At 37.9% G+C, this 12,214-nt stretch overlaps 1 protein-coding gene across 9 annotated transcripts in view; it reads left to right on the top strand.

The window, feature by feature from the left end:
- The window catches only part of PTPRK (protein tyrosine phosphatase receptor type K), a 415,886-nt gene that overhangs the window by 329,502 nt on the left and 74,170 nt on the right, over window positions 1–12,214 (top strand). For all 9 annotated transcript variants that reach the window (XM_071549052.1, XM_071549044.1, XM_071549051.1 and 6 more), the window contains exons 11-13: window positions 996–1,101; window positions 7,947–8,220; window positions 11,052–11,088. In XM_071549052.1, the coding sequence (XP_071405153.1) occupies window positions 996–1,101; window positions 7,947–8,220; window positions 11,052–11,088 (417 nt within the window). The remainder of the gene's footprint in view (window positions 1–995; window positions 1,102–7,946; window positions 8,221–11,051; window positions 11,089–12,214) is intronic.

The following is a 12,214-nucleotide window of genomic DNA, read 5'->3' as shown; positions in this document are numbered from 1 at the left end:
TCAGTGCTCTTCTATCTATTGATACATCATTGTAAAATTATTATGACTTAAAAGGATTGACATCCTGCTAGGAAATATCTTTTTGTGAAAGTTCATTTTGAAATACACAGGCATCATTTATGATTTTATAAAAATATAGCCATATGTAAATGAACCCCATACAGATAATTTTCAATCTTGTGAAAAATTAGTAATTAATAGAAATGGATTCTTTTCTGATTTCCAGAAAATCCTGGGTTTTTTCCTTGCACCAGGGCTGAAGTCAGCAACGGTATTACCTAGGAAGACTGTAACAGACAGCAGATTAAACTTGGATGGTTGAAGTAATCACCAACACCAGCCATCCAAACCACAGCACATATTGCTGCCATGAGCCCTGAACTGCCTCTAGTTTATATTTTGATTTTGGTTTTTTTGTCGTGGTTCAGAAGATGATTAATGAGTAGCTTGGCCATACATTGTTAGGAATGGATATAGGAAGAGATTCCCCCATCCAGTTCTAGTCCACTGATGCATGTTTGTGCAAGCCCAATTTTCCTGCACTTTGGTTGGTATTGATGTTGTCTTCCATGACATTCAAGAGGAAATGTGAAAGGTTCTCAGATTGTTGGAGGAGGCAAAAGAGACTTCAACATGGTGACTGTAGTTATTTGTAGGGTAGAAAGTGTGAAGCCAAAATGTTGGGGTTTTTTAGTTTTAGGGTTTCTTGGCAGTCACCTCCTGGGTCCTTCTTGAATAAACCTGTTTAATCTCACAGGTGTCATGGTTTGGGGGGTAGTGGTTAGAGGGGTTAGGGGGTTATCAATTGTTTGTGAAGTCCCATTCATGCTGTAGTAAAAGATTATGCCTGATTGGAAAAATCATTTAAAAATACCCACATGGCTGATAAAGATTGTGGCTTTGTATGATATTGCACAGCCACAGTCTCAGGGAAATTCAAAATGTTTTCACTGATTTGTTTCTTGTTCTTTTCCTTCCCACTCAACATTAATCAGCACCCACTTTACCGGACTACGAAGGAGTTGATGCATCTCTCAATGAAACTGCTACTACAATAACTGTACTCCTGAGACCAGCACAGGCCAAAGGTGCACCTATCAGGTACCAAAAAAAAAAAAATCAAGAAGAGTTTGGGTTTTAGTTGAATATGTGCTGTCTCGCATTACATAGAGCTGTATATTTCTGAGTGATATTCATTTAACATTACTATTGTTTTCTTACCTATACTGAGCTTGCCAACAGATGTGTAATTTAAAAAGTCTCTTGGTTTGGCAGGGTTTTTTAAAGATAGTCATGACCTGAATCATTCAACTATCTGTTCTGTTTGATTTAGGTTTTGCAGGACCACCTTCTAGTGATTATAATTTCATTTTACTTTCTTACAATGTCTCTGAAATATGAGGTTGAAAGGTGTTTGTCAGAAAATAGATTTGAAAATAACACTTCCTCTCCAGTGCTTCAAATCATCTAGTCTGTAGCATATATGTCTGATTGGAAAACTGGAAGCTCAGGGGAAATGGGAGTATAATAGTGATGAATACAAACTATTTGACCTTTATCTTCTGAGAGTGCTTTTTACTAGGAATCATGTAGCAAGCTATTAAATTTTATTTGGCATGTCTCACAATCATATTAAAATGTTTCATTTATGTTAACTTTGAGGGGTCTTTCCCTTTCTGCTCTCTGTTCAGAGATAATTTAATTCTGTTTGCAAAGATTAGTCCACATCCTGCTCTTTGCTTCTACTTGTTAGTGTAAGAATTTTATGATATTATTTGAATCCATTTGTGTTTTACTGATGTGGCTGCATCAGCAATATTCAGGGGCAGGGTTGACTAATTGGGGGTTAATTAGCTGCTGAGCATCAGAAGGTTTTCATGCTGTTACCCTTATGACATTTTAGAGACATACAGGCTAATGCATTTCATTCTGTGTTACATTAAGTCAGTTACTGTGTCTCAGCGGATTTTAAGTCATGTGCCCAAGCTCTAAAAGCAGAGGAAAATTAACTGTTTCTTAAGTCTGTTTCCATTAAGAAGAATGTATGTTTTACGTGGATGTTGTCAGGATGAGTCATGTACCTGTAAGCATTTTTATGTTTTTCCTCATATAGTCACCCTTATTATTTATATGATCAAGTTATTTATTTATATTCAGTCACAGAGGATAATCCAGGTTCATCCCCTTAGTAGGAGATTTTGATGTGTTACATTTAAAATTGTAATCCCATGTATTATTAGTTTCTGAAAGATTCTCCTGGGGCAAACCTAGGATTTTTGTGGAACAGGACTACTTTTAGTACAGAACTTGGATTTATAAAATAGAGATTTTTTTTTTTTAATTAATACACTAGAAACTAAATTTGTGTTCTGAAAATGCTCCCAGGTTATGCAGGCACTTAAACTCAATATATGCCTTTGTAGGTGCTTTTAAAGACTTCCAGGTGCCCTGCTGCTGTCCCTAACCAAAGCTATCCCTTTGGGTGAATTGTGATATCTATGTCTCATGTAATCCATGTCACATCCTTTCAGTCTTGTGTCTGGTCACCCAAGGGAGCTGATGCATATTCTTTCCCAGAGCATGCCTGCTGGACTCCACAGGGATCTGCTGATGGTGGTGGTGCATATCTATCTTCTTTATAGCAGCTGCTCTGGAGCAGTGTGTGCCAACAGCAGCAGACTTCCACCTTCAGTCCCACAACTGCCCCTGAGAGGGTCAGTCTTGAATCTTGGATTTCTGTCCTGGGGGGAGGTTTCTTTTGTGAACTGGTAGCATGATGGGGTGTGACTAGAGAGTTAAACTTTCTAGCTCAAAATGTTCTGGTTTCTCTGCACCTTACTGGCAGGCAAGTAACTTGCTGAGAATAAATCTGCAGCACAGCACTTCACATTTATTCTTCCAATTTTCCTTACAGCATCCTCAGTTCAAAGGCATGAGCTTGTCATTTTGGCCTGTGAAGCTGACAGAAAGGATCTATGTGCTAAATGTTACTAGGTAGTTTGATAGGGATAGTTTCGTAGGGTATTAATAACTGTTGTTTGACTGTGTTCTCAAAAACAGTTGATGTCTTTCTTCCTGTCTGCCTCTCTGCTTCATTTAGTTTCTAAAATCTAAGATATTACATCAAATATCTAACACCAAGAGGTCCTTTCCCATAACTGAAGAGCTGGGTTTTGTTCTTAAAACAAACCAGGTGTTTTATTCCTTACTTGGAATGAAAAGTCTTCTCCAGGGAAGTGGAGAAGAAATGGTCCTATTCTCTTTTCTGAAGTTATGCATATTGCAGTCAGGTATTTTTCAGCAGCTTCCTAAAGGAGAGATAAATGTACAACACTGAAATTCTGAATTGATTCAATGCAATTTGCTAAACTTTATGATGTGTTTTAGTGAAGCTTCACTCCATCTACACTGCAGTTGTGATTCCTTTCTACAAGCTGGCTTGCTGCCATAATGAGTGTTACTAGGTAGGTGGGAAAAAATTCATCCCAGTGCCTGCACCTGTGATTGAGTAGAAGGGACTTAAATCCTGTTCTTTAGACTGACACTGAAGAATACGATTGGCTTTTTGAAAAGGTTTGTTTGTACCTAGTCCTGTAATCTCTGGAGCTGTAGATGGCCATTTCATTTAATAACAGTAGGTTCATGTTTAAAAAATACATAAAACAAGAAAAGAAAAAAAAAAAGGAAAAGGAAAAAAAAGCTTAGTCTGATATTCTTTTGCTTTTACAAGCAGAATTATGCTATGATCAGATTTCCATCATAGCCTCTCCATCAGTGCAGATCCCCAGGAAATAGATGTTCCTTAAGTATAATCTGTGTGTGGCTGTTGATCATTTCTTTAAGACACTAGCTGCTGTACTCATCACAGTTTAAACATGTTCTAATCACATCTTCCCTGTCAAGTGTTATGGTGTAATTCCTATGCTTCTTTATGGCTTCCTTAAATTTTAAGCCAAATTACAAACTAGAAATGCAAAGGGAGACAGGGTCCACTTCGAAGCATGTATTGTTTCACCATCAATCTCTTTGATGAGATTCCAGTCAGTAGAATCAATGGTGCTTCAGTGATTCATTTGAAGATGTGATTTGTTGTATATTTTTTCTGAAGGTTCCTAACTGAGTACCAGGAAAATAATGTTTTGTTTTCGAATCCTGCTACAGATGAGGATTAGGAAGAAGAGTAAAAAGCTTTTAATGATTAAATTAATTTTTTTTGATTGATAAAGTGTTGTTCTTATACCTTATGCAAAACTACATTGTTTTCATTTAGCAGCAAGACTAATTAAATCGGCCATGGCAGGGAGCAGTTAAAATGTTGTTGTTAATTAGACTTCCAAGAGCTGGGTCTGGCACTTCTCAAAGGAGAAGAAGCTGTGTGTCCACTAGACATAAAGAAGGAAATGTCTAGCTGATATTTAAAGCCTAGTCAGAATAGGGCTGAAGGATGGACAACATGTTCACCACCACCATACCTCTTTTGAACCTGAACTTTTAGGGAGAGATGAAAAGGAAAATCAGTTGTCAGGGACCTCCTTCAGCCATTTATAATCATCTTGGTCAATAGGGTGGTACTGTACAGGTTTTCTTAAATTAACAAAAATAAAAGGTTTTTTTGACATGAAAAATAATTCCTTCATGGAAAACTTTAGCTGAGGAGCTCTTCAGCTGCTGTATCTTCAACATTTTCTCTACTTACCTGTCTGTCTCAGACAACTGTTTGGCCTTTATGATCCTAATGACTTATACAGCCGGTTCTGAAATTTTTATTACTCAGAATTTATTTAAGTCAGCAAGGAGAAGGAATATTGTCATCTAAGTTTTCCACTTCTGACTCTTTATTTCCCATTTTTTATTCTTTCTCTGCTGTATGGAAAGACTGGGAAAAAATGCTATCGTATTCCCTCAGCTCCAGTCACAAGAAAGCTCTCTCAATAACTAAATTCTCACTAGTACACAAAAATCTGCGTAGAAAACCTAAGATAACTGAAGCTAGGATTAGTAATATCTAAAGATACAAGGGTAAGTATAGTACATATCCTTTAATTTTTCACTAATAGCCTGATATCGGGCCACCTTTGCAGCCACTGAACACTCCACTTTTCAAGTTGCAAATTAAGCTTTGAGTTCTTTCTTCACATGTTACAGCAGGACGTCCTTTCTAAATATTATGTATGCATAGAGTAACAGTGCTGCTTTGGACCCACTATAACGTTTACTAAATGGGTTTAAGCAGATGGTATCACAAAGGGCCTAGAGGTAAACGACTGTATTTCCATGCCTTGTTAGCCTATACTGTCACATGAAAAATACTGCCAGATCCTCTTTCCAAAGAGGATAGGCAAATATTTCATTTAAAAAATACTTTATGAAAATAAATTAGAAAAAATAAAACTAAAGCCTTGTTGAAGACTTGCAAGTATTTCTGTCATTTACTATTATTTCTTTAACTAACAATAATTTTGTAAATGCAGGTGATTACAACGTGTATATCTATTTCTTATTTTTCACATTTTGTTGCTTTTCGGATGTATGGGTCCAAAAAGCATTATTTTTTGAAGTGTATTTTATAATAATTAATTCATTTGAAAAATTTTCAGTACCTTTATATTTTATTGTGGTCTCATGCTTAAAATTATGCCATATCTTTTATATCATACTCAAAAACTACAGTGTGTTTTTAGAGAATGCTGTTAAAAGATACTTTTTAAATATTTAACCTCATGTCCTTCATCTTTGAATTTTTGTTTGTTTTGGTCTCCAAAGAGACTTGACCCTTAAAAAGGAGATGTGCCTTAAGAAGAATATACCTCATTTATTCCTTATTCTATAAAATTGAGGGGGAAAAGAGGGTTCATTTGGTAATCGTGGTGCATCTCAACTTCAGAGCTCCATGACAAACCAGGTTGTTTAGGGGATGGTTGTCTCTGCCACGTGCAAGTGTTGCACTGTCCTTCCTCTCTTCCTGTTGCCTTTCTTCTCTGAAGCTGGCAGGATGTCACAGACAACTTTTCTGCTCTGCTGGCACATCTGAGAGCAGAATTTGTGTTGGTCCCAGTCTATTGGCAGCTGATGAGAGAAGACTGCAGAATGGAGGGAGCAGAGATGTGGCGTCTGTGTCCCAGTGCTCTCCAACTGGTTGGCTGCCCAGTTCCAGAATGGTGGTTTTAACACTGCCTGGATCCAGGGCCAGGTCAGGGATGGAATGAACAGCAGGAGGAATTTCTTATCTTTGGACATTATAAATAAAAACTTTAAAAATATTTTACTTCCTGTCAAGTTTGTAAAATATTGATGTGTTATAGGGTTTTTTGCTAGTACATTGATATTGAACTGTTAAGAAGGTAATGTATAATCAAGCTTAGTTTACAGACAGTTTGTGAGAAATAGATATTCCCAGAACTAACTTCCTTTCTTTTTTTTTTTTTTATGTATCCTTCTCCTGGAATTTTAAATCTGGCATGACTTTATATATTCCTCTTGGACACTTTGAAAGGGAAGAAAGAAGCATTCCTCCTTAATTTTTTAGGTGCACTGAAAATGGGATGCTAACTTTTACTCTCAGCTCAAGAAAGATGTGAAACTAATTTCCGACTTTTTTCTCTCCTTTCTTCCATCTACCAGTATCATACTTTATCTCTGCCACTGTAGTTATTGGGTTTTCTGGGCAGTAGTAGCAGAGAAAATTGACAAAATAATTTAATGCTGCACCATAAGTTCTGAAAGAAGGAGGATTGTCTTTGCCTTTGCCTTTCGGAGTCCTTGCAGCAATGCAGTGACACTTCAAGAACTTGGTTCAATTTTACTTTTTCTGTTTATCAAGCTTTAAAACAAACCCAAAACAGACAATTCTGCCAGTTTCATTAAAAGGCTTCAGTCTTGTCTCTGTGCCTAGGTGTATTTTTAAACTACTTTTCTTAAGGTCCTCAAATGTATCTGCATAAATATGAGAAACCTTGTGCATGTATACACGTGTATATATATGTATATATATTGTTCTTAAAACCCCCAAGTCTCTTTTTTTCTTATGAAACGTAGAATTGTCTTCTGCTTTCAGTAAATAAATTCTATACTTCTGAAGAGCAGAGGAAGCTGATAATGAGTTGGTAACAGCCTGCAGCTAGGTAGTTCCCCTAAAGGATAACGAAGTATAATTACCTGTTCTGTGATTACCTGTGATTTTGAAAAGTGACCAAGCCATGCTCCATTTTAAGAGAGGTACTGGAAGGTTGGGATGGTGTTTTGATAGGCCAAAAGCTCTCTGCTTTAGGAATTTGTAACGTTTTATCATTGACAACTGTAGAGGAATGAGGCAGTCTATTTTGGTGGAATGGACAGATTTCTGTCCATCTGTGCTTGTATTACAGCATGTCACTTGTACTTTAGATCTGCATAGCTCTGAGCCAAGATAGAAGCCACAGCAAGGTCAAGAGGTGGAGAAGCCTGTCATCACATTCTGTCTCTAATGATATGACAACTGCAAATTGGTGCTTCAAGCACAGCCTGGAGGCAGTCATTATGTTAGGTCTTGAAGCTCAGCTTTCTCTAATACTATTTCAAAGGAGAATGCTAACTTGAGATATTTCTGATCAGCCAGGAGTTTAATCTGTTGTAGTTTAACACAGTTATTTCTGTGTTTCTTCAAAAGAAAAAAATCTAAAATAAAAAAAGAAGGAAATAGGAGGTCATGGATAGAATTTTATTGTTGTTTTTCATGAAAAAAAATGGATGCTGCTTCTTTCTGATGGCTGAAATTAATGGCTTTGCTGTATTTCTTTAAGTCTTTGTTTCTTCTCTACATCCATCTACCTCCTGCCTTTTCCTTTTTGCTTTTCTTCATTTTCTTTTTAAGTTTACACAGATCAATTTTGTTTATATTTTTATGATACTAGAGTTTTGACTCTAGCAGATGACCTTAAAGTTATGCTGGTTTTCCTGTGTCTCACCAGTGCCTACCAGATTGTTGTTGAGGAGCTGCACCCGCACCGAACAAAGCGAGAAACAGGTGCCATGGAGTGCTACCAAATCCCTGTCACCTACCAGACTGCTCTTAGTGGAGGGTCACCATATTACTTTGCTGCTCAGCTGCCCCCAGGAAACCTGCCAGAGCCAGCCCCCTTTACCGTGGGTGACAACAGGACTTACCAAGGCTTCTGGAACCCACCGCTGGCTCCTCGGAAAGGCTATAACATCTATTTCCAGGCCATGAGCAGTGTTGAGAAGGTAAGTGCCAACAACACCTTTCTCCTGGAAGGAGTCAAAGACATGCCAGTGGTGACAATTAGGGCTGTTGGAGTTAGACAAAGGAGGTGCCAGCTGTGACATGACTGTAATCCCCTCCGTGCTGTGATAGCATGGCAGCGTGCCATTCACATTTCACATCACCATCCTGTTGTAGTAATTGCTACTAGATGAGAGTTTAATACATCTCATAGTAATTGTCTGAGCAAAGTAATTTCAGTGCTGTCACTGTCTCCTCGGTAAATAATATCCACAGTCCTTTCCCCAATTCTCAGTACTTACACACTTCAGAAAATTAAATTACTGCAGGATAAACAGAATGTGGGCTGTAGAGTTGGCTAGCAAAACATTGCAAACTTTTTGAGACTCTTGCACTGAGCATCGAATAAAAAGTCAATGTTTGCTTGAGCAAAAGTAACTCCAGGTCCACTGTGTGCTTGTGAGAGTCTTTCTGAGAAAGTTTATGTCAGGCTTGCATCACTGCTGTGCAGTAGTGGTAGTATGGCTGTCACTCACCTTCATTACCTCCTTGGTGTTTCTTCTTAACTCTGAGTACTGCTGCTGGCAGTGTATGCATATGGAAGGAGGAAGAGTGCCAGGGAGAGAGATTGCAGGTGGGAAGAACAACTGTGGCTCTGCAAGCCTTGTGCTGTTGCTCTTGAATGGCTTTTCCTCTTGTAAATGAAAAAGAGGGAGGGGAAAATGATCAGTAAGGAGGCAAAATGTGGTAGACACAGAAGCTTTAAATATTTCAAAATTTAAAATTTTGATTTATAGTTTAGAAAACTGAAGTGTCCACTTCAGAAAGGAACTAGAAAGGACAACTAGGTTGATAGTCACCAATACGCACCAGAACCATTGAAAAGGAGCAGAAGCAGTGTTTACCCTTCCTTACATTTAGATTTTTGCCATGACTAAACAAACCTTTGATAACAAGCAGCCCTGCCTTGGGGTATTTTGAAGAAAATTTCACCTTTTACTTATGGTTATGAAGAATTTGATGTGTACCAAGTTAGAATAGGGGCAAAGCTATTTGAGAATTGGATGTTTTCTTCTGATTCAAGGGACCATTCCCTTCTTTTAGTTCTTTCTATAGACCTGTATGGAGTAAGCAAAGCAAAATAAAAGTTGACTGCTAGACACTCATGTGTTCCCTCACCTGCTAAAAATGATTTTGTGGACTGCCAGCAGAATACATTGTAAGGAAATTTATTTCATTACAGAATAAATAAGGGTGAGGAGAAAGTAACATAAAAATACCAAATACATCTTTGTTTTGGCTTTTACATTTTGACAGGTAAGTAGAAGATAAGAGAAGAACAGAGTACTTTTTGCTTAAACTTAAGTTTCTGAGAGAGTTTAATCCTAAAATGGATTTCTCTGTTATGATTTAAAACTTTGGATCAAATTTCTGTTTTCAGAGGGATTTAGGGGGAGGTTTTGAAGGGGACTGCTCTGCATTCTGCCAGGACAGAGATCTAGTGGTTGTAAGATAACCTCTGAGCTGCAGAATATTTAAACGGATGTTTTGCTATAAACTAGTGGGACCACCAAAATATGCAGAGGAAAGTAAAGTATGTTCTGAAATACACTGTAGGGTTGGAAGGAGGATTTCTCTGTGATCCTTGCGGACATATTGAACAAAAGTAGATAAGTAAATCCAATTACTGAGAATAAATGAGATTATATTGGTAAACTTTGTGAGGCTTTAATTTAGATTGAAAAATTGTCCTTATGGAACATTTGACAGTGCCTCAACTTGGAGCTTCACTCACTGTTTACAAGCTGTGTTTACAAGCTGTGTTGCTTTGGAATCTGGAAGAGGAGAGATATCCCAGGGGATGTGAAGTGCTGAGAGGTGCAGGACAAGAGAGAGGGATATTTCATGGAGTGTAACTGTCATTATTATATTTTCAAATTACATGTTAATATTGTTTAGAGTGATCTAACAAAACAGCAGCTGCATTCTCTGACACAACCTTATGCTATTTCAGGATGTTTGCCTTTAAAATAACTGCACATTGTACCAAAAAGGTCAGAAAACCTGTTTATGACTGACACTCATCTCTTCAAGTTGTCCATACTGGGCATAACCAAGTAATTTCTCTGATCCTTTGGTTTAATTGCTGACAAACTTCTGAAGGGAAGGAAGGGACAAGTCAAGTTACATACAAATTGTCTTTGTATGTGCAACTTTTGGAGCACAACGCTGTGGAATCACTGTATCTCCTGTACAGATTGTATAGATTTTAGATTAACTGTATCATCTGCGAAGGGGTGTCCAGGCAGCTTCTATGCTCATTTCACACTCAGAAGCATGAGGGAGCAAGTTGCTGATGTGCTTCAGGTGACTATTTAGGAATGTGAGGATGTAGCAAGATATAAGTTTGGATACAATGCTGAGCAAACATATCTTCTTTGTTGCACAGTGCTGTTGGAGGTCAACACTGGCTCAGGATTTCTGTGCCATGACATAAACAGGAGCACCAGTACTCCCCTTTTCTTTTGCTGCACTCTCTCTTTGTATTTTTATGGCATGTTTTCCATTTGATTTGAATAATCTGAAATATTGCAGTGTTTAGGTTGTCCTGCATGCTTTCTCCCCGTCATTTTTCCTGGACACTACAGTCCAATGTCTAGTTTTCATCCAACTTTTGTAAAGGCAAAATCCCCCAGCCCTCTCAGCTAAGCCCTGAATCACGTCATTGGGTTGTCCCAGCTGATAAGTAGATCTAGGATGAATTTATGGGGTGAAGAGGGCAGGAAAAAGCAACATGATCTCACTGTTTTCTTTACTTTTCTCTCCTCAACAGGAAACCAAAACTCAGTGTGTCCGAATAGCTACGAAAGGTAAGAGGTTTGCCCATGCACGCAAAGTAGCTTTTTTAATGAAATGTGGTGTTTCTATCAAATGTTTGAAGCAAAGCCAGTACTACCTTTCTATTTTCAACCTTTTGATTGTCTTAAAATATAATGGTCTACTGCTTTTTATTCTTTGGTATTGGGCCAATAGAGTACTGTTCTAACAATATGCAGAATTTAGACAAAATAAGGACTTCTCTTTTCTTTCCCCTCCCTGTCTGTGGTTTTCAAGATCTGCTTTTAGAGTGCTGAAGCACTGCAGGCAACACATAGATGGACTGGAGTCTGGAAAGTGCACGTGGGTAAACTGTCTGTTATGCTAGCAATTATTTCCAAGCTGGGGTGGAAATAATTAAAATGAAGGACATGACAGTTAATTTCCTAAGTAAGAGCTCCAAGTGCTAGCTAGACATAGGGGAGGGTTGATTTGAGGAAAGCTTGTCTCTTTGATAGCGTGTTCCAGGGCTAAGGCTGACTGCACGGCTGCGAGAATAAATCGTGTTGACCCCATATACAGTGGGTTAATCACATACTGCTCACTAAAAACACTCTTTCATCTTCAAATGTGGACTTAGTTGTTCTGCTTATTGTTATCTCTCACTTTGACTGTATTTATCGCTATTCATTTTGGTGGCTTGATTGTGTTGACATGAGAGTTGTTTGATAGACTCTGGCAGCGTAAACAAGACAGGAGCATACAAAGGCCCAAAGAGTGCTCTGCAGAGGGCCAGCAATTAATGTTCTCTTTCTAATTGCATATTGGTATTCAGCATAAAACTAACTTTAGATATGAGCAAGTGGGCATTTAAAGTACTGTGGAGGCACATCGGCCCCATTTTTCTGTAACTTCTTTCAGTTTAAATCCTGTTCCAATTAGAAGCTGATGCCTCTAATGAGGTGGTAGCAAACAAATGTTTTCTTGAGAAACCAGAAAATAAAATGTATCTCTCAAGATGTGTTAATATTTTTATCAAGTGAGGTAAGATAATAAAACCAGGAAATCAAAACCATGAGCCTAGTCTTCTGTGAAAAGTACATCAGCACTATTTTTCTTATGTTTACCTGGCAAGACTAAATGTTTAAATTAAAATATACTTGCATAAACAAATGTTTA

The sequence above is a fragment of the Pithys albifrons genome, chromosome 2 (genome assembly GCF_047495875.1).
Source record: "Pithys albifrons albifrons isolate INPA30051 chromosome 2, PitAlb_v1, whole genome shotgun sequence".
Lineage (NCBI taxonomy): Eukaryota > Metazoa > Chordata > Aves > Passeriformes > Thamnophilidae > Pithys > Pithys albifrons.
The sequence above is the reverse complement of the archived record's forward strand: the minus strand, read 5'-3'. Positions and strand labels throughout refer to the sequence as shown.